The sequence below is a fragment of the Python bivittatus genome, unplaced genomic scaffold (genome assembly GCF_059951505.1).
Source record: "Python bivittatus isolate LINGU-HERP-01145 unplaced genomic scaffold, Pbiv_v1 ctg000700_np1212, whole genome shotgun sequence".
NCBI classification, from domain to species: domain Eukaryota; kingdom Metazoa; phylum Chordata; class Lepidosauria; order Squamata; family Pythonidae; genus Python; species Python bivittatus.
The window spans coordinates 55,634,771-55,657,863 of NW_028277098.1; the positions used below are offsets into that span (position 1 = coordinate 55,634,771).

Genomic DNA, 23,093 nt, shown 5'->3' on the forward strand with positions numbered 1-23,093 from the left:
GTCCTTACACTGTATATTGTAGATGACTCTGTTTTTTCTTCTTGGGCTACTGGGTCTTTGGTTTACTTAAGATGTTAAGCTAGGTAATTTTCAAAGTAGCTTCCCTCTGGGGCAGGGGTGGCCAATTTACAGAGTGCCTGCAACTCTTGGAAGATGCCCAGGCAATTTGGACTGCCAGGTCCAGGCAGCCTGGAAGTTATAAGGTTCCACGGACCAGTTTTACAGGGAGAATAGGGGAAGCTTTTCTCCCAGCAAAAAAGCAACCAATGGCTATGCCTACACTGTCAATGGCAGCAAGGGAACAGTGATATGGAGCTGCCTCAACAGGAAGGAGTAAGGAAGTCTTGTACAGGTAGTCCATGCTTAATGACTACAATTGGGATCAGAATTTAGGTTGCTAAGTGATGCGGTCATTAAGTGAATCATTATGTGACTGCTTTGCTTAGTGACCACAATCCTGGCACTCCTGGCTGCCACTGTTAAGTGAGAATCATGGGTCATTAGATGAGGCAAGTTCCTGTTGGCTTCCCACAATCAAGTCAGTGGGGAAGCTGGCAGGAAGTTGCAAGCCCCAGGCACTGCTGGGTGGAGAGGGAGTGAGGGGGTCCATGGGAGGTTCAGGAAGGGTGTGCAGGGGTGCAGTGTGGGTTGGGTGTACAAGGGCCTCAGAACCGCTTGGATTTTCAGCCCCAGAGTAGCTGAAAATCCTTTGTGGCTGAAAATCCTGCTTGGATTTTGGCACAGGGCATTTTTAGCCAGCCCCCAGAGACAAGGTCATTAAGTGAGAACTACCTGTATAGTTTTCTCTTTCTTTCCAGTGAAGCAACTCTGGTAGCACTCTCTGGAAAGAGGTGGAAGAAAACTTCCTAATTCCTAGAGTCAGGTATGTTAGGAGATTTAGGATCGCTGGACAGAGTGGGACTAGACTTCCACTCCACCCCCAGCAAGCATGCTTAAAATCATGGATTTCCCAAAATGGTAAACCTGAAAGCATGTTCCTGGAGAATGAACAGAGTTTTTTGTACGTGCACGCGTGTATGTGTCTGCTCAGTATATAAAATGGCTGCATATGTATATCTGGACAAGTACATATGCAGCCTTCAATAACTGACATGGCCCTGAAAGGCAGAAAGATTGCCTATTCCTGTTCTAGGGTCATTAGTCAGATCAGCATCACGTCTGCTGACTTTTGACAGCAAATAATACCTAAGAAGTCTACTATGGTATTACCAGTGTTAATTTGGGAATTTGGATCAGGAAGACCCATTCAACTACAGAACTCACTGAACGGCTTGGCCAGAAACTGTCTCAGCCAATCTACCTCACATGACTATTGCTGTAAGGGTAAAATTAGGGAACTCCCTCACTTTCCAACTACATTGCTTTGGAGCTGAGAAAAGGTGGGAACGTAAATGCAAACAAATTGTAACTAAATAAATAATGGACAGAGCTACAGGCCAATGGGTAAGAGGCCACTATTAAGAAATCTCCAGACTACAGGTTAGGGGTCTGAGTACCTGTCGATATGTATCTTGATGGTGCTCCTCATTTCTGGAGTCATAATACTGTTCAATGAAGCCAAAATACTCTTCTCGCTTTCGTTGTAAAGTCAGCTTCCTTCGTTCCATGTTAGCGGGGAGATAACCCTGCAGAAAAGAAACCTGTCAAGTCAAAATTCCTCTGCTGTGTTCCAAGTACCTATCCAATCTTCACTCCAACCTGCTCAATGGTAGCCCACAAGAAAATATTCTAGGAGAGGATATAGGATTTAATAAGAGTCCAACAAAAAGTTATAGAACCAAATGTTTTGAAAAGGCAGTTTTTTCTGATCAAGTACTCCACTGGAGGAAGAAACTGCAACTATCAACATTCTTCCTTGCACCAAATGCTTAAAAGCATTGGAGACCGTCTTGCTTTGGAGCCTACAATTCCAGTATCACCTAAAGATTTCCTGTGAAATAAGGCTTTTTGGAGGTCAGAAATACTGTTGCCATGTAACTTCTCTCATTTTCTGAAGAGACTGCCTTCTGGAATTCAGTGACATTCTTGCTTTTTCATGGTATAACTAATGTAACATATGGGCTACTTTTATTTCTAAATCAGTTTTTACAAACCTAAGCATAAAATGTACTGCTCTCCCATGCTACAGTGTCATATTCCTCTCAAGAGATCTCAGGCAGCTGGGTTAAGAAAGACTTGGGCTAAAAATCCAACCAGGAGCTGTGTTTCCCTGGAGCCCAGTTATGCATCTTGGGTACATTTTCAATATGTAGATGATACAAGTTGTCCTAGGTCAGAGGATGCAGCACTCACTGATAAAAGTCGCCAAGTCACAGGACGGACCTCTCTGGGGACACCAGGCCAGCTGCATTTCCTCAATTCATCTGCAAAGGGGCAACAGTTAGTTTATTCATATTAAGTATCTTGGCATTTTTAAAGAAGGAAGGACGAGTAAGTTTTTTCTCTACATATTTTCCAATAAGTAACTTATTGCTTAGATTTGTATGACAATGGTGACTGTTTCTCTTTATAATATTTTTTTAATTTAAAATTTGATTTAAAATTAGGTATGGAAATAAAATTATAAATCAAATATAAGAGGGGTTAATCATTGGGACTGTGTGTAGAACTAGAACTGTACTGCTTTAGCCTTTATACAATCCTTGCTTGATGAGATGTCCTTCAAGTGCTTCACATGAACATTCCTGGCTAGGGATGACCTCACATTGGAATCTCATGCTACATGAGGATATTGGTGATACCCTAAACATGCTTGCACCCCAATGGGAGGGATGTGGTTTGTTTGTTTATTTGTTTATTATTTCTAGAAACCACAAAGGTTCTTGGAGTATTTTTATCTTCCCAACCCCTGGACTCACCTAAATCTGTGTTTTGGCTGGACAGAAGCTGTCGGAATTTTTCCAAGCGAGTTTTCTCACGCACCGTCATGGGAGGAGCCCCAGAAGCATTTTGGTCAGAGATGCGAGCGACAAGTGGAATGATGGGTCGGAGTGGGAGGGATTGCTGTTTGTGGAGGGGGTTGCGCATACAGGCATCCTCTAAAAGAGTTTAAAGAGGTCCATCAGGAGTATACTGGGCAGCAGCAAACACTGGAGCTTCCAGAATCCATTGTTTTCTTCATGCCTCCAGAATCTCCAATTCCAGGAAGGCTTCCACACCTTTAAACACACACATGGCAAGGAAAGTCTCCATACCCGTGAATTTTCTCTCCCATCACTAAATGATGGCAGAAGCTTCACATGTTGAACTATTTCCTGCCATGCTGTTATTAAAAAGGTACGTAAGGAACTTGAGGATTGGTCAAGATAAACCATGAATTGATCCACTCCTGCTGAGCAAGTTATCAAACTGCTCTGCTTCATTCAACACCAAGAACCCCTGCACAGGAACACCCTGATATTTTAGGATTTTCACTATGCTTGACATAACTCTTAAGGAAAGTACAGAGATCCAATGAATGTGACGGTGAAAGCAGAATGTTGTAGTTAGCAATTTAGATGGATGGCTCTTAAACCACTTTCACTGATGCCAAGATTACCTGGCCTGTCCATCAACATTATATAAAGCCAATGCTCTCACAGCTCTTCTTCCATCGTCTCCTCCTGTTCAATCCCTTCCATCTGTTTCCAGATTTCAGGCTCTTTCATTCCTTCTTCCTTCAGCATGCTAAACAACAAAATCAATAGCACAGAAGAGGAAGCACGACACCTCAAAGGCAATCTACAATCCCAAATTCCTCTATACTTCTATGCTAAAAAGCCAACCAATTTCCAGAAAAGAAATGTAATGTGGCATGGGCTTTGATGCCATCTGGTGGTAGCTTTGCAATCAGATGGCTAATTTTTCAAAGCCAGACAGCAGAATATACTTTGCTCGCTGCAGTAGGACTCTGTGATAAAGGCATGTATTATCTTAATTGTTTGATTAATATTAGGAGTGTATAATTTCTGGCCTGAGGACTGCATTAGGCTTTGTGACAAAACCCATTTCAAGGGGAATTTCAGGGATTTTGCAGGGTGAAATGGGTATTTTTTGCACCTACAAAGATTAAGGCACTGATTTTATCCCCTAACCTTCCCTAAATTCCAAAGCCACCAAAGAAGGTGTCATAATATTTTGGCCATTTTGGGAGGGGGGAACAAAAGGAATGCTGCCAGGCTGCATGCTCCAGGCTATATATTTTACACTTTTATTTTACATGCAATATCAAGATCCTTTGGTCAAAACTCTGTTTTTCCCAAAAATTTCAAAAACTTTTCATGTACCAGTTTGCTAATCAAAAAGCTTTTATCTGAAGAAAGATAGTGGAGTCGTCCTCCCCCACCCTCCAACAAATATGCAACAGTTAGTAAGAATGTCTAAAAGATACACTAATCACTGTCCATGGAAGCATATCAGATCTATGCATGCTCTGCAAAGGAATGTGACTTGTAAAATACACCATTATAATTTCTCTGGCAAGAAAAGCCAAGATCTACCAACTACAGTACTTAATCAGACCCCAGGATTCACTTTGTCTAGCACCCAGATATAATCAATGTCTATAAATAATTACGAAGCTCAAGAAAATGTTCGCATATCTGCATCAATTTATTCTGTTCCTGCTAAATACAGGACAAAATAAAAAGTTAAAAGAAGGCATGTAAGTCTTATTCCCTGGAATATTGCACTTAGCCATTCACCAGCTTTCAGGATTTTATCAGGAATTAGCCACACACATACAAGCCTATTTCTTCATCCATAAGAAAAAAAAAATTGCATTTCTTGGCTAAGATCAAATTGAAGGGTTTCAGAATATTCTATTCTGCACTTGACTACAAATGCAGCACTTGTACAGAGCTACAGAATTCACACAGCTTTGACAGGATACAGTAATATACTGCAAAAAAGCCAAGAGCCACAAGCAACGTACCAGGTCCTCTGGACAGTTGGGCCTCACTACTGGACTTGATGACTTTACAATTGATTGGTGCTTCACTGAGAGCTGCCTGGGGCCACTCGGGTTTCATACGCAGCCTGCTGTGATTCTCCAGGACTTGTGCTGCTGTGGCCTTGGCCACTTTAGAGTTCAATGTTTGGAAAGATGAGAAATCTTCATCTTCATCATCCCCAATATCCCAAGCATCACTAGTGTCACGAGCAAACTCATGAAAACTGCTGGCCTTCTTATTTTTCATAGATAGTGCATTGATCTTGGAGCGTTCCTTGATGAAGCTAAAAAAATAAAGAGTGAGTATTGAGAATTGCATTCAGTTTTGATAGATAATTTTTTCTTGTCTGTGATAATCTTTCACCATCAATTTCATTTAATGTATCAGTTGCTCCCCCTCCATCCCACTATTCCATCTCTTCTCTTTTGGTGAGCCAAAGAACAAAGAATGCAGAATGATTTTAGGCAATCTCCACCAAGCACAAAATTCAAGATTTAAGCTAGAGCTTTACAGTTTTGGCAGGGAAGAGGCCAAAACATGTCCGCTAAAATCCTTGATATAAAAGGCTGCCCATGAAACCTCCTAAGTGGTAAACAAAGTAAAACTCTAGTTTCATATTATGTAAGTAGAATACCAAAGAAGTATAAAAATGCACATATAAGACATATAAGACACATTAATATACTACAGTCCAAATTAATATGTATATTGAATAAAGACACAATTAGACCCATTGTACAATACTGTTAACTTGCACTTGCTTTATCTTCAGCTATATGAATCAAAGTCCTAGCACCAAAGAACCCAGGACAAAGTCTTTGCCTATTCAGGTCACAAAAACTAAATGAATTCCAAGAAAGTAAGGCAGATCAACATGGAATTTAAAGTACAAGAAATTTCTTAAGAATACATCAGGAATTCCTACCAATAATCCAAAGTTAGTGATGGTATTAAGCCCCCATTAATTCCATGGCTTTGCTAAAGACAGAGGGAACTCACATGTACTTTTTCAGTCATAAATTTTAATACAAAAGGAATGTTAATTAAGTTGACAAATAGTAGTAAGTTCTATATATTTGCATGATAATCCGGAAGTAAGCCAATAACAAAATAAAAGACCAAATTTAGCCAATCACTGCACACAAACCAACATAAAAGGAGGAATATATCATTAACATTGAGCCCAGTGATAACCATGTGCCCCCCCCACTAAAATTGTGCCCCCTGAAATTGTCAACTTTTTTTCCTCATTCTGGGGCTTATTATTTAAGGACTAAAACGAATGCCTTAAATCAATGGCTCCCAGCCTGAGAGGGTTATGAACATTGTCTCCATCGAAAATTCCAAAATGAAAGTGCTCAAATCCCTTTTTTAAATATAAATTTTATTAAGAATTTTTCATACAATAACAGATAAATCCAAAGAAAAAGAAAAAAGGAAAAGGAAAAAGGAAAAAGAGAAAAGAGAAAAGAGAAAAGAGAAAAGAGAAAAGAGAAAAGAGAAAAGAGAAAAGAGAAAAGAGAAAAAAATGCAAGAAACGAAAGTAAGAAAGATAGAAAGAGAAACAAAAGTCAAGAAATAAATGACTTCCGATCTTCTTTTCAACAGGTATTTACAAACTTATTATCCTTCCTCCCTCTTGGATGGTACATAAATCCCTTCAACTCTTTTATTTAATCCACATCTTTTTCAATAATATAATCTTTTTCAATCCATAAATCATCATTTCATTTGTTTCCTCCTCAGCAAAAAGTCCATATAAGGTTTCCAGTCTTTTCAAAAAAAAAAGTGTTAAATCCCAAGAAAACTGCAAAACTTTTTAAATTCTTGCCTGAATAGATAATACTTCTAAGGCAAACACTAATTGGATGGATGGATGGATGGATGGATAGATAGATATTCTCATTGTTTATACATTAATCAATAATGTATAGACTAAACTTAGTGACTCTAATACACCCACATCAAAGTTTAACAATTAATATTCTTGAAATAATTATCCTTATCCAAAGATTCAATCAGTAACTGAAATCACTGAGAAGGATTTATCGTAGATGATTTATTCTTCTATAGCCCATCAGATAAATGCACTAGGTTAAGTGACATCAGTGTGAATGAATATAGCTTTAGGATAGCCAAAAGTAAAAAAAAAAAAAATCACAAAATTAAATCAGCATAAAATTTATTATGTATTATGAAATCATAAAATAGTGTTTCAAATTTCTTCATAAAGGCTATACCCATTATCTAAATATGATACCTCTTTAACACCCTAGTTAATGTTTAAGTCATTTAACACAAAAACCATGATCCAGTCTGAAATTTTGCAGGTTTCCCCTTTTCCACCACTCCAAAAAAAGAGGTTGTTTTAGTAAAAACTCAGCCACTTCTTCCCAAACAAAACCTAGAGGATAAGAAAACCCCTCTCTGGAGAAAATGCTACTCTTACACAAAACCCCCATGCATCTATTTATCTGCAAATTGCCAAACTTCATCCCCTCAGAAAGGACTAGTATATCTGCAAATTTCACGCTAAACAACAAACAAGTAATAACTATGTATTGATTTCCAATAATAATTAATGGAGGCATAAAACCCTAGATTTCCCAAATTAAGATCAATATCTGGAACCAAGCTGAATCAGGTGCCTCTGAAGCAGACCAAGCAGAATTGCACTGTTTCCAAATGTCTAAATCAACATTTCAATCAAATATTTTGGTTAGTCTAATATAGCCTTTACACTGCTATATCCCTTGTACATAGAAGGGATCACGTAAACCAGACTGACACTAAAACTGGCCTACATATGTCTTTGCCCTTCTTAAATCTCACCTGTCCTTGGAGAGATTCAATTCTATAACCCACCAGTCTCTTGGCTTCCTGGTTCTGTGAGGGTAATGATTGTGATGGAGATACCATCCCAGAATGATCTAATAGTTAAACCACCGGTCCATTATATATCCTCTACCTAGTGGCAGACAGTTTTTTAAGGAAGCAAAGATATAAACCTCAAATGAGTACTGATTGGTTCAAATACAGTACCCAATGCACTTCAATAGAACATCATCAACCAATATGTTTTCCCAATATGTTTTCCTATTGTAAACATGCTTCCTCACAGAGGACATAGAATAATTTGTCATTTTTACTACATATATGTGTTGCATGTTCTATTTAAATCAATACATTCATGTAAGGCACCATTCTGATGTGCTGTTTGTTTTTGTAACTACCTCCTCCCATGTATGGCATTCCAAGAGTGTAAAATAAGTTTCCCTTCCAAAGTAAAATAAAGTACACCCTATGATGGGTGCTAAGAGCCTTCCTTCTAAAAAGATGAAGGAAGAGTACTTACTTTTTAGTGAGCCGTGGGTCCAGTGGAGGATGCTGAGCTCCATAAACAGGTTGAATACTGTAAAAGAGACAAGAGAGACAATTAATTAATGTATTCATTAGATGTATATCCCGCCTTTCCTTCAATAGCCCAAGGCAGCCTACTTTGTCCTCAAGTTTCTTCTACAACATTTCTGTGAGGCAGAATGGGCTGAGAGTTTGGGTCTGGCTCAAAATAATCCAGTGAGCTTTGATGGCTGAAGGTGAACTTGAAATTGGGACTCCCTCACTCTAGTTCAACACACAGCACTGGATTTGTGAATAACTTCACAAATAACCACGAAAACAACTTCAGCATCCTCAAAGGTTCAAAATCATACAGAGTTGAAGAGCAGTTCTTTTAAGAGGAGGACAGATACTTCTTTTGAACTGCTATGGTAATATAAGAGTGGGGTTGTAAAAAGTTAGCAGTTAATTGCAGAACATATTTTCAACCCTAGTCACAATATTAGAGTGGCTGGGTTTGGTGCTTCACATAAAACATAATATGGTTGTTCTGAGCCCAGCAACTAATGTGTAAATCTTGCCTTTTGACATGAGAACCATTATAGAAATAGTTTAAAGAAATAATAAACCACACCACTGTGATTTAGGTTACATAAGGATCAGATCACTATGGGTTATTCAATAAACCATAGGTTTAACAAATCCTGACTTAGCATGATGTGTGAAATTAGTATGAGGATTTTGTAGTTTGTATATAAGATTTCTTATTATTCTTTTAAAAAAAAAAGAATTATTTTATACTGCTTTTGCTCCAGTAGGATTCCACGACTTAAGAATACAAATGTCCATTTCACAAAGAAAACTTATTGATTGATTGATGGATTGATTGGACTTATAGGGCTGCCCAAATCAAACAATGTGGCTTTGGGTGGTACACAGCAAAAAACAAACAATAAACCAAAAACCCCCATCTCACATAATGTAAAAATCCCTACTATATATAAAAGATAAAATGGCAACCTAACACAATAATTAAGCAGCCAAAAAGGGATTCCACTCAACTGGATCCAAATGCCTGGGGAAAAAGCCAGGCCTTAACTGCTTTTCTAAAGGCAAGTAGAATTGGGACCTGTCGTATATTGGGAGGGGGGATTGTTCCAGAGCATGGGGGTAGCCATAGAAAAGGCACACTTCCTAAGTCCCATGAGACGGGAAAGTTTAAAAGAGGGAACTTGGAGCATGCCCTCCCTATGGGAGCATGTGGGGTGGGCAGATGTTCTTGGGAGAAGATGATCCCACAAGTAACCCAATCCTATGCTAAGTACAGCTTTAAAGGCGATAACCAGCATCTTGAATTGCACCCAGAAGCCTACTAGGAGCCAGTGCAGCTCACGGAGTAGTAATGTTATATGGGCGTAAATAGCTGCACTCATAACTACCTGCGCTGCTGCATTCTGGACCAACTGAAACTTCCAGATGGTCTTCAAGAGCAGCCCTATGTGTTGCAGTAGTCCAATTGCAGTAGTCCAGTTGGGAAGTGACTAAGGCATGAGTGACCATGAACAGGGCCTCCTAGTCCAGGAATGGGTGCAACTGGTGCACAAGACACAGTTGTGCAAAGGTCCTCCTGGCTACAGCTGCTACATGCTGTTAGTGTGAGTCTAGGAGGGCCCTCAGATTGCACCTCAAGTCTGAACAGGCAATGTCAACCCCATCCAGAATGAAAGATGGAAACATCCAGATCCAGAATCCAGAACCACTCTGTCATGGCAGGGTTCAGCTGCAACCTATGCTTCCCTATCCAGATCTTCAACAGTCTCTAGACACTAGGACAGAACTTTGACAGTTGCACTTGGACAGCTGGAGGCAGAGATGTATAACTGGGCATCATAATTGTAAGAGTGTAACACATTGAAACAGAGAACAGGAGTATAACGACAAAACTATGCAGACATTTTAAGGACCAATTTAGTAAGCATTCTTAATTAAGCTATCCAGCTACAAGGAAAAGCAATAACAGTTCTAGATTAACAATCTATTCTAGATACCTCTCCTTTACTTGGTGCAAAGAGATCACGTGGGAGTGATTTCCCATCTTGATAAGCAACTCTTTGTTTCCACCACATTTTGGCCCAAATCAAAATATCTCTTCCTTCCCTTTTAGCAGATTTAACAGAAGCCAGCTGACAGAGTTCTATGTATGCCAAGTGATTTTTTTTCCTGCTTAGCCTGGAACTTGCTGCCTGATGGGGGAACAGGTCATAAGCTCATTTTTTTCCAGCACAGATTAAAATGTATACAAAATGGCAAACTATGTCTATTATAAGCAACTTAGGTATATTCATATTACGCAGCTCTAAGAGGAGTGAGACAGCCAGGTTTGGAAACACTGTATAAATTTGCCATTATCTGATAAAAATTATCAAACTTCAGGGCTTCATAAAAGAATTCTGTAAAGGGCAAACCTTGCACTCCAGCTGATTTAAAAACTCCCTTCTATTGGTGTGAGATATCACAGCATTTATGGTCCTGCAAAGTGCTCACACCAAAAATAGAAGAAGTTTATGTTTACTGGTTGGGCTCAGGTTCAAGTTGACTCATTTGCCTTCCCCAAACCAGTTTAGCTGGTTGAGTCAACTTTACTGTTTAAAAAACTATAGATGCAAGTGAATTGTTGTTTCACAGAAGGGCAGATTCATATGCAAGCAGGATGTGGGACTATGATAAGACACCCAAGATAACAAGCTGCTAGTGCACTTACAAAAATAATATTGTCCCTTTCTTCTCAAGAGCACATATTATACAACATTCGTCTGCAATGCTCCTAGACTTCTGAACTATCCAAGCATTCTTGTAGCCAGAGAAGCTAGAGAGTAGTAAAGATAGAAACAAGAATTACCTACTTAGGCACAATTTAAAGCTAGCAAAGCATTCTAGACACTTCACAGTGATAGTTACATGGTCAAGACAAGGTTAGAGGACCAGTCTGTGAACTATAGAGCCCTTGCCCCAAGTAGCTATACATGAAGACAACTTCTTAGTTTCCCTATGCTTTTCTTAGCAGCATATTTATTTCTGCTTGCACCAATCCATTATTCATTATTTCTTAATTCCTTTAAGATTGCCAAAACTTATTCAGTTTTCTCACACTTTTAATTGGTAAAAGGAAGAAATCTAATCAAAGCTCAAAATCCAAATGGTATGATTAAGGAGAAAAACATTCCAACAGAACTACTGCTGAAGTCCAAGAATATGATCTTGTATGTGAAAAGAGCTGGAAGAAGTTTATGCACAGATTTTAACAGCAGCCGAAACCACTTGCTAGTAAGGGCTTGGCTTGATGAAGGTAAAAGAAACCTGTATTTGTTCAGCACTCCTTACATATTGGGCTTATGGGAGGACAGAAAGAAGTAGGGGGACAAAAATCCCTCCAACTCATTATGATTCAAATATTAGAGTCTCCCCCTTAAGTTTTATGGGTAAGGGGTTACAACAGGTGTCTGTCGCATCTTTAAAAATGGAACAACTCCCTAAGAGGATTGAAAGTTTACGTCTTCTGCTCCCATGCTTACAAAACCGGCCTTGCGTTATGGAAGTTCTCCGGGGGACTTTCTGGGCCGATGCTAATAGGGAAAAGTTTGGCAATCACTGCTCTACAGTCGGCCTAACACATTAGTTCGTTTTAAGTACGACCGATTAATGTTCGGGTTTGTATTTTAACTTTAATCGGAACTCTCCGCAAAAAGCATTGGCCTAATAAGCATTACATAGATGCAAACTGATTAACCTACACAAATGAAGACGCGGGCGGCTTCGCCTTCTGGGGAAAGCAGCACGGTCTGCACCTGTCTATAGCGCTACCTCGACTGACTCCCAGCCACCAACGCGGCCCGCAAGGCAGAGGTGACCGGGGCATCGCATTCCCCGAGGCGGGCTTGGAACCTGAGAGCCGAGCAAGTAGTTGCCCCACCACTTTAACAGACTGGGCGTCACATCACCGGGTGGGAAAAGGGGACAGGACTGCGGGATGCTGCCGACATCTCATGCCCTCGATCCAGGCAAAGGGAAATCCCGCTTCAGACCACCCCCAGGGTTCTCCCCCTTCCTCCTCCATCCACAGAAGCGACGGACAGAAGCAACTATTCGCTTCAGAAGCAGAGCCTCGACCCTTCACCCGCGAGAAATGAATGGCGGCGAAAACTAGGCGCTAAGCCGGCTTCACTAGTCGACTCTGCTCCCCAGAGAACAAACGATCCGTCGGCATCGATACCGGCACAGAGCCTCCTTTACTCACCTGCCCGGTAGCTTCGCGCTCCGCTTCCAGAACTGCTTGTTGCTTTCCGCGGCCATACCTCGGACAGAGGCTGAGACCCCCGCTGGCTCCGGTAGGGAGAGGGGACGAACCGGAGCAGTGGGGCCCGAATCCTCCGGCCGAGACCGTTTCACCTCCTCCTTCCCGGGGTCCCGTTCCCAGTCCCCAGAGCCGCCATCTTGGATTCGGGCGGGCAGAATGCACCCATTGGCTGTCTGACGGATAGTCCCCAAAGCTTGACCAATCCCGAGTCACGTCTGTAGAGTCACGTGAAGCACGAAGGGAAGAAGTAAAACCCAAACCGGAGGAATCAGAAACCTTCCAGAGAATGAGAGGCGGGACAAGTCACCAAGCTATAAGGGGGGCGCGGAGGGGGAGAGGGGACGGGTCACATGCGCTCCGTGATAGGGGAAGCGGGAAAGGCGGTTTAACTGTCAAAACGAGGCGCGGGAAGAGAGACAGGCTGGGTAAAAAAAAGGTCTCCCGAAAGTCGCCGAAGAAGGTATCGGTTTGAGTTTTCAGGAAGTTCTTGCCTTTTTTAAAAGAAAAAGCAAAACAGAGCGTCGGTTATTTGGTCATATACATAGATTTGAATTTGACCCTCCCCTCACGCTTTTAAACTTAAACAGTTCAGCAAATTGAATAAAAATACTGTATAAGGCTATGCTGAGGTTCCCAAGTGGAAGCTTTACTGTAGTTCAGTGTTTTGTTATCTGTTATATACCTCCCCTGTAAAAAAGGAAACTCTCTTCTGTCCTTGTAATTAGACATACCCTTGGGGGGTTTTTGGCAGGAGTACAGCAGAGGTTTCCCGTTGCCTTTTTCTGGGACTTTTTTTTTTTTTTACAACTTTTCAGTCTAACCTGTAACTCTTGGATTTCCGATAATCTCCCGTCCAAATATTAACAAGGCCTGAACCTGCTTAGCTTTTTCAAGATCAGTCACCTAACAAAATGTAAGGCAGCACATTTCCTCTTTGGAGTATCAAAGTGCATCCATTAACAATCAGCCAGAGTCTGCTTGATGTCTTAGCCTTGCTTTCCCCTGACCAGCAGTTTGCAAGAATGGATCGGTGGCTGAAAACTGGTTCACCGAAGGGTACAAATGATGCAAATACTGTAGCAGTACCCCACTGATGATTGCATCAACATATTTATAAAGATTGAAATTGTTTTCAATTAGTATCTTATGTCAGTTATTTCCCCCTTAAAAACCATACATGAAGTGTCTTGAGTTTGCGTTGTGTTACATATGATATATGGGGGAAGAATTTTTGCTTAAATGTAATCGAATTTCTGTTCTGAATGTACTGTATACTGTTAATTTTGCCATAACTGCATATTCCCCAAGTTTGGTTTCCCAGGTTTGCAGATTTACTTGACCCAAGTCCCTTAGGATTTAGAGATTTCTTCTCAAGAATATATTCTTGATCAGTAGGCTTATGCTAAGAGTTGCTATTATGGCACAAAGTATATAGAATAATTCAAGTGGTAAATAAATAATCCTAGTTTATTCCTCTACGTTTCTAAAAAGTATTATGTCAAAGCCTTGATTGATCAAAGCTGTAATGTGTGGTGGAGGCTGGTATCTGTTGTCCATAGATAATCTAAGACTAAGTCTCATAAATTATGAGTACAATAAATTATTCAACACACTGAGTTACTGGGGACACAAATTTGTCTTTCCAGTGTTGGAGAACTAGTCTCTCATCAGAATAAAGGACATGGAGAATTTATTTCAATTGTCCAGCTATTCATTTCCATGTAATAAGTTCATTGTTCAAAAGAATATGTATGTCAAAAATATTAAATACTGTCCTAAAGTCAAATTAATATACTTCAGAGTTTCTTCCTAGATCATAACAATCTTAGGACATCACAACAAATGTCTTCAACAAAGTATTATTCCCACTTTATCTCTAATAACACAATGATTTACTCATTCCTTTTCCATACAAATTCAAAGATAATCTCAAGTATTATTTTTTGTTCAATATTCTAAGATCTATTAACATTTTATACAGTCGTTAAGACATTTTCCTGTTCTTTACTCGAAATGGGGATCTCCAATTCCTTGTTCCATTCAGTCTTTAAAATTTGCGTATCAAATTGATTTATTGATAAAAAGTATTTAACTAACTATAGGCTTTTGGTTTCATAAGATTTAGTGATAACATCTAATACTTTAGATGTCTCTGAAGCAGAAAATGCTGCTACTACAAATAGAGATGTCAATAAACATTATAGCTATAAATACTGCCAGTTTGTGCCAACAGACAAATGATATTCATTCTTTAACACAGAAAATGATGGAAACATATCCTTATCATCCAATAACTGATCTAAAGTAAAAATCCCAGCATCCAACCAAATCTTCCATATTTTATTAAATCAAGTTTAAGGGCTAGATTACCTCATAGTGCCAATATGGCATGAGAGAAAGCATCAAAATGCAATTTTTCAGAAATAGTATTTTGAATGGATGTAATAGTGACAGGAGATATATCTAGTATTTTATATTTTCAACCTTAAACAGGGTCCAGGAAGGAGTATTTATGATAAGCAAAGTCATCTGAAATTTGGTATTAGTCAAAGGGTATGCATGATGGTATACAGGTAATCCTTGACTTACGACCACTCGCTCAGCAACCATTCAAAATTACAATGGCACTGAACATTGGGGACTTACCACCGGGACACATAGTTGCAGCCATTGCAGCATTCCCGTGGTCATGTGATTGCAAACTGGGCGCTTTGGTGCCTGGCTCGCAATTATGACAGTGCAGCAAGCTGCGGTCACATGATTGCCATTTGTAACCTTCCCTACCAGCTTCCCACAAGCAAAGTCAATAGGAAAGCCGGCAGGGAAGGTCGCAAGTTGCTCCCATAAGTCAGTCCCGCCACTTTTCTCCCAAGGAGCCCCACTATGGAGCATGAGATCTTGTGCTCCATAGCACCCATCCACATCCCTTGCCAGCTTGCCCAGTCTCTCTAGCACCTACCTGCAGCCCTCGCCAGATTTCCTGCTCTCCCTAATGCCTTCCTGCAGCATCCCCCCACCCCCCTGTGCTCCTTACCTGGGGCTCCTGCCTTTTCCCGCTTAATGACCTGCACAATCCTGGGGTTCACAAAACTGGGACTGCTGGGATTGCTGTTGCTAAGCAATGAAGTCACACGACATCACATTTTATGACTGCATTGCTTAGCAGTGGCAAGCCCGGTCCCAACTGCCATCGTAACCTGAGGACTTCCTGTAATTCAAATTTGGGAAACCAAAGCCAAAGAAACTAATAATTACTTTTTCAAATATATCTTCAGAATCTAAGAACCCCATAAATATTTACAGAAAAATGTAATGAGTTTTTGAAAGTGTTTTCAGATATGTGTATAGGAATTCTGAGCAAAATATTAAAAATTTTGGGAACTACATTCATCTGAGAGTTTACCATACCTTACCCCTCAGTGTAAGGTTTAAAGACTCCCTTCTGCCAATATCCAAATAAACCTCTTTATATATCTTATTCGTATTTAATGTAATTATTTGGGAAATGTCACATGGGATAGGAATACCTAAAAGTGAATCAGTGCAGTACAGATATGAAAATGGTAATGACCTAATGTATTAATAAGCAAATCTTTGCCTGTTGCCATCAGTTGCCATCAGTTCCAACTTACAGCAATTAACAGTATCCTGCAAATCACCCAAGTGCATCAGAAGCAGAATTGTGAAGTTCAAAAATAAACAATAAACTATCAGCATATAATATTAATCCATATTTTAATGAACTATGCAAAATACTCTTAATATGATGATCCTCTGTAATAGCATAAACTAAGGATTCTAAACAAATATCAAAAATCAAAGATAAAAGTGGACATCTTTGTTTAATACATTTATAGTGAAAAGGTACAGTATATGAAAAAGACAACTGAGCTTTATCTTAAATATGGGGGTCATATACAAAATCTGGAGTCATTTTATAAGTCCTTTCGGAAATCCAAATTTATTCATATAGTGTCTGAATTTTATCAGGCACTTGATAAATCTATCAAGTTTTCTATATCAAATGATAGAACTACAGCTTTGTATTTTCTATCTTTATTCAAATCAATCAGATATACTATGAACTACATATTATCCATATCTTTGAATAAACTCAGCTTTTTTGTTTGTTTTGTTTGAAGTTTTTGCTGTTCCTTGAGCACTGGGGTTACTCAAATAATTTACAACATTTTTACTGATAGAGGGTATGTAATCCTCTCAGAGTCTTTTGGAAGTTGGAGCGGTATATGAACCCAAATAAATAAGATATTACTTAATTTGTTATGCAAATAAGCTGTAAGTATACAGGTAGTCCTTGCTTAGCGACCACTTGTTCAGTGACTGTTTGAAGTTATGATGGTGCTAAACGAGGAGACCACTTTTCGGAGTTGCAGCCATCATAGTGTCCCTGCAGTCAGGTGATCATGATTTGGCACTTGGCAACTGGCATGCAATTACGAGTCGCAGCATCCTGCAGTCACATGATCACCATTTGTGACCTTCATTGCCGGCTTCTGACAAGCAAGTCAATGGGGAAGCTGGCAGGGAGTCACAAGTTGCAGTCACATGACATTGTGTTTAATGACCATACGTGATTTGCTTAACGACCACTGCTGGAACTGTCATCGTAAGTCGGTGTGGCCATGTGATTTTTCGCTTTATGACTTTCCTCTTTCTTTGCAGAAAGGATATAAAGATGGTGTTCTGGTTTTATAATCCAGCAGTTAAGTAATCCAAAAGAGAAAACATCTAGGGTCTGATAAAAGATTAAAAGAACCAGAGCTGTCATGGTGAGAAGAAATTTTAATTTTAATTTTTTACCAGGGATTAATGAGAACATACATTAGTATTAATTCTGGAGTGCATACAGACCAATGGACATCTGAATAAGAACAGTCTGTGTGAGAGCCACAGCAAAGCATGTTTGTGATTTTGATTCTGTTCACATTTTAAAAAGCCAATTTATTGGATGCAAAAATGTAATTAATCAAGCATAGACTGAACATATAATTATTCTACAGTTCATCCATTTTAAAAATATGAGTTGTAATGATTTTCATCCTTTTTAAAAATCAAAAAGAGCACAGCGTGAGAGTCACAGTAAAACTTTTGTGAGATGTTGATGTGATTTACATTTTAGAGTGCCTACTCATTGGATGCAAAGACAAAGTTAACCAAGTATAAACTGAAATTTTAATTTTTGTGGGGTCATTCATCCATTTTAAAAGTAAAAAAAAGTTTGTAACTCCTTCAAGGTAGACTTCTACAAAGTTCTGGGGAGGTCACTTAGGACAGGGACAAGCTATTTAGGGCATCCAGATATTCTGGAATTATATCTCCCATAATCTGTGACTGTCAGTCATGGAGGTTATTGGATTTTTATACATCTGGAGATTTTCAGATGACCTACTTTTGACTTAAGAGAAAATGTCCTAGAGGTTAGCTTGTGATCCTTCAGACTATCATTACTATGGAATGTGAAGGTTGTGTTATATGTTTTATGTGTGATATGTGTTTTATGTGTTCTATGGTTTTTATATTTTTAAAGCTGCACTGGGGTGGCATTTAATTTCGTTGTACAAGTAGTACAATGGCAATAAAGATTTCTATTCTATTCTATTCTATTCTATTCTATTCTATTCTATTCTATTCTATTCTATTCTATTCTATTCTATTCTATTCTATCTGGATTAAGCCCTCATCTTTTTCCTGATCCAGAATGCAGTGGGAAAAATACATAATCTTTCTAATGTATTCTAATTGAGAAATATGGTTGGAAGACATGGACCGGAGCATCTCAATATAGGTGCTTATACATCAATCCATAATGAGATCCTTTTTTCTAAGAGGAAAAAAAAAGGGGAGGGGAGTCCTCATTTTTATATAAGCTATGTATCCCCTTCTTGATGAACACTGTGAATAATTTTACTTGTCTTCCCACTGGCCCTCCAATTTTAGAATTTTTTAAAATTGCACTTCCCTGTGAATAGGTAATCACAGTGGGGTTAAAATTGTGGCCAAGCTCTGTACTTTCTGAATTTGAAGAGAGGTGTTGATATTTCTGATAAATAAGATAAAATAGCTACAGTATGTTCAAATGCAATGTCTAAAATATATGTTTATTTGTGCCTGTAGGGTCACAAGAATATTGAGCAATGCTTAACACTGATTGGACTAGGATAGCTCTCAGCCTGTATGATCTATTTGTTTACTTCAAGAGTCATCAACAAGAGTCTGATGCAAAAGACTTATATATAGAATAATTCTGGCTAACAACTGAGTATCAGGAATGAGTAGAAGTTACAGTCCTTCCACACTCTTTCTGAGTCTAGAAACAGGATTGCCAGGAATGTTGAGGAAAGTAGCCTTGGAACAGAAAAGAGAAAGGGTCATTTCTGTATTTTGGATAATGACAAAAAATCTCAGAAATAGTATGTTTCATATAATTGTTTTTTGTCCTGATGCACTTATGAAATATGCTGATTGTGGGCAAGTGGCATAAATTGCTACGCTTGCAAGTTTGCATTTTAAAGTAAGTAATGGCCTGCTTTTTTAAGGTTCTGTCTCCAGATAACCTCACAAGGGGTTGAGCTTCAGGCACCTCAACTGGACCTGTCCAGGCAAGTCCAACTCTGAGCAAATCTGAGGGATTTTATCTGCAGATAGCAAGTGTATTCCTCACAGCAGCCCTGGAGATGGTCCTATGGCACATCCCTCCCCAGCAGGGACCAGGTCTCCTTAAACAGGGCTGCTGGTTGTCTGTCAGCAGATGTAATAAATGGAGGAATAGCAATGTTTCACTGCTCTTATTGCCACAATGTAATCCCTAATATGGGTTTTTACTTGTGCTCGGGCAGATTCACTCTTTGACTTCCTTCGGTGGCTCTCCAGGCATCTCTTCTTGTGCTTCATCTCCCGGAGTTTCTCAAATAAGGTGCACCTTGGGATCAGCACAGGGGGAGAGGCTGCACAGGGGAAATCAGGTTAAAGCTTCTTCCACCTGCCCATTCCAGGCTTCAGCTGAATTTCCCACCAGACTCTTGGGGGAAAACCCCAACCTCCCTCTGGAACCCAGCTGGGTTCATCAATTGCCTGGAGTGGGCTGATCCAACAGGCTGTACCAACAGCTACATCATGCAAGAAAGCAGGACCAAATGGTGGGTAGTGTCAGGATTTCTGGGAACAAACTGGCGGAGATTTCCGCCTGCCTCATACCTGGTATGGGCACAACCAGACAGCCCAGCCCTTCTCTGATGCTACGTAATGGCAGTGATAGTATCAGCCTTTCTGCTGCTACACCAGCCTTCCCTAACCCAGTGCCTTCCTGATTTGTTAAAAATGTAACTTCCAGTATTCCCAGTAAACTGATCTTACTGGCTGGGAATTCTGGGCATTATAGTCTCAAATCTAAAAGTATATGATTGAGAAAACTTGTTTAAATTGTGAAGAAAAAGGTTTATACAAGTAAAGATTACAATTTTAAAAACTTTAGAAGAATAGTGAGCGTAGAGTTAAAAGCGTGAATGATGACAGAATGCTGCCCCCTATATACTCTTGCAATATCATATATTGGGCTGAGCCATAACATGGTTTGTTTGGTTTTGACAGAAAGTTGTGCAACCCCAGCTGTTTTTAAATCATAATTGTTAGGCTTAATATATAGTAACCAATCAATTGTGACTTATTGATCATAGTTAAAACCTACTGTGATGGAGGACTTGAGTGAGGAGATCCAAGGTAATGGGGAGAAGAATCTCAAGCATCTCCTCAGCCCGCAGCCTGACTGTGTGAAAGCTAAGAGGATGAGACTGGCACAACCCTAAGGAATTTGTAGTGTTTAGTTGCAGATGTTGGGAGTTAGAGTTAGTCTGGTGAGATTCTGTCTAGCAGGTGTAAGCTAATAAAGTAACTGAGCAATTTCAGAACTGCCCCATGGAATTTTTTGGGCTGAACCTGACACCTACCTTAGTGTGATGAAACAATTCATCAAATACTTCCCTAAATAGTGGTCTCCAAGTACATTGGATCATCCTGGCTACTATACAGGGTGGAAATTGTACTGTTGAAAGGCATCAGTTTGAGGAAAATGTTGAACAGTATAATGCATATAAAACAATACATCTATAAAGAACAGTATTATGTTAATTTTTTAATGAATCCATGTATGCAACTCAATTTTCATCTTTTATTCTAACATATATTTAAACTTTCTCCCCAGATTTCTTCTTTATATAGCTCTGGTAAATTTTTCCATATTACACAGAACTGATCCCATTTTCTTTGTTTTTCAGGCTATTATTAGTGGAGACGCAATTATCCCCCTGTTTGGCAGTGGCACCTGTGGCATAGCACCAAAAGCAGGGTCAGTTCTTGCTGGTGTCTATATGATCTTAATGACCAACATGTATCTTATCTTTGAGTTTAGACATCTAAGCCTTGTACCAATTAACGTGGCAACGACTGAAACAAAAGGCATAACATGGATTATTCCATATTGCTATTACACAGCAATAGTTTTGGCTTTTATAACTTATCCTATATGTTTCTATTATTTATACTGTATCTACAAGAGAATAATTGTAGGTCTATATATGTACTTTGTCTGGATAATATTTTATGATATGGCCAACTTAATCATTCTAGTCTTGACTAACAAGGCTGCATACCAATCTACATTTTCGGTCAGTCCTTTAGAATGGTTTGGATTGGCCAGTAGGATTCCTGTGGACTGTTTTTGGCTTTCTTTTGTTATAACATATGCTAACTTGCTTGTTGAAGGAAGAAGTATAGGGAGGATGTCATTAAAGCCAAGGCGGATATCAAGGCATGTTGCAGAACCCCCTAAGTTTAGATTGGGTATGAGTGCTAAGAGAGTTCAGTGGTAGCTATCAAACTACTGTTCTATGCAATTATGAACACCAGGCCTGCACAATACCTAGCATATCAAAAATGCATATTTAATATATTTCTGTCTATTAGCTGTTTGATACCTTTGCTTATCCAGAATAAAATTAGGGTGATTGTCAGGAACCTTGCAGGCCATGATAAATGGTAACTTCAGGACCAATATATGTATTTATGAATCCTAAGTAATTTCACATAGTTTTACTTCACTATCTTATTGGATTGACCTAAATGTCTTTAATAAAGATAAATTTCATAACTATTGTATTTGGTACTCTGGACTTGTTTACACCATTGAGGGTAAGGAGTTGATTGGGGCAGGATCACTATTCTGTTTCCAGCCTATAGTCATAATAGATATGCCTCTGAAAAATCAGGAAGAGTTATTTGAGTGGAGAAAAAAACCTCTAATAACATGTAAAGCATTTGGATGTATACATATATTGAAAAAACAATGGGAATATTTTACTGCTAAATGCTTAATTTAGATAAACTAATTTGCTTTTTTAGGCCAAATTCACATATTATTACATTTTTTTATAATAAAGTTAATATATGGGTTATTTGTAGAAGAGATGTAACTAGTAGGATTAGGTATGCAATCCTTTGGAATCTTTTCTTAACAATTATGTTTTTCCTTTATCAGGCTGTACTAAAAATGTGGTAAATATAATTTACAGTACAACTGGGCAACCCTTGGCTTCCTACAATTTTGAACTTCAGTTCTTGGCATGGACAGTGAACAGGAAGGAAGGGCTAAATACATTCATTCTCAAAATTATTCTTTTTTCTGTAAAAATGTTTTCCCTGTTGCTGAATTAATTATTTTCAGGAAACACAGAAATGTGAACCCATGAAAGTGCAGTGTGGCTTTATGCTAGACAGATAGTATATAGAAAAGGTTTTGTACTTCAATAGATCACTGAGAAAAGTATGAATGTGAAAAAAGAAAGGTTATTATACATTTATTGATTTAGAAAAGCATATAAGAATGAATAGGTTTTAATTATAGAATGTGTTATGTGGAGTATAGAATTGGCATTTGGTTGCCAATGTGGTAAGAGTAATATGTGATGAACATATGTGAGGATGAATGCTTAGCAAATGATTCATTACTGAGCAGGGAGTAAGACAAGGATGTGTGATGTTTAATATTTTGATGGGTAAGTGTACAAGGAATGTTTGTGGTGAGCTTAGAAGTGTATGGGTCAGAAATGTGAATATATTTGTACTTTTGTTACCTATGATGCTATGTTGTTGGGTGAGAGCATGAATGGTAATCCAACTCACATTGGAGGGCGCATACTTGGTCTGGATTTTACAGATCTTATTTCACACCAATCTTGAGTTTACCAGAAGCAGCTGAAGAACAAAGTGTCTGCTAATTAAGCCAGACAGGTCCAGGTCTAGGGCAGCTGACTTAGAAGAAGTGTCTTGAACTAATAAGTGGGTCCCCCTTCTCCTGGAGTGGCCTATCAAGTGCCCACCACAATATCTTCTACTGCCCATCACAAGCCCCACTCAAACCAACCCAGAGGTAATTG

General features: G+C 39.1%; 2 protein-coding genes across 4 annotated transcripts in view; one reads left to right on the forward strand and one right to left on the reverse strand.

The window, feature by feature from the left end:
* Positions 1 to 12,923, reverse strand: part of TBC1D22B (TBC1 domain family member 22B) — a 50,797-nt gene extending 37,874 nt beyond the window's left edge. For 2 of the 3 annotated variants that reach the window (XM_088128487.1, XM_025171393.2), the window contains exons 1-7: positions 12,586 to 12,923; positions 11,053 to 11,157; positions 8,308 to 8,364; positions 4,934 to 5,235; positions 2,880 to 3,059; positions 2,314 to 2,384; positions 1,518 to 1,646 (exon numbers count right to left, since the gene is read on the reverse strand). In XM_088128487.1, the coding sequence (XP_087984613.1) occupies positions 1,518 to 1,646; positions 2,314 to 2,384; positions 2,880 to 3,059; positions 4,934 to 5,235; positions 8,308 to 8,364; positions 11,053 to 11,157; positions 12,586 to 12,641 (900 nt within the window). In that variant the 5' untranslated portion in view covers positions 12,642 to 12,923. The remainder of the gene's footprint in view (positions 1 to 1,517; positions 1,647 to 2,313; positions 2,385 to 2,879; positions 3,060 to 4,933; positions 5,236 to 8,307; positions 8,365 to 11,052; positions 11,158 to 12,585) is intronic. The other variant, XM_007435572.3, reaches the window with a different exon arrangement.
* Positions 12,924 to 13,001: 78 nt separating this feature from the next.
* TMEM217 (transmembrane protein 217) lies at positions 13,002 to 22,184 on the forward strand. Its single transcript, XM_025171391.2, has 3 exons — positions 13,002 to 13,105; positions 17,329 to 17,435; positions 20,937 to 22,184. The coding sequence occupies exons 2-3, from the start codon at positions 17,433 to 17,435 to the stop codon at positions 21,528 to 21,530; spliced, it is 597 nt and encodes a 198-aa protein (XP_025027159.1). The 5' UTR covers positions 13,002 to 13,105; positions 17,329 to 17,432; the 3' UTR covers positions 21,531 to 22,184.
* The last annotated feature ends 909 nt before the right edge of the window (positions 22,185 to 23,093 follow it).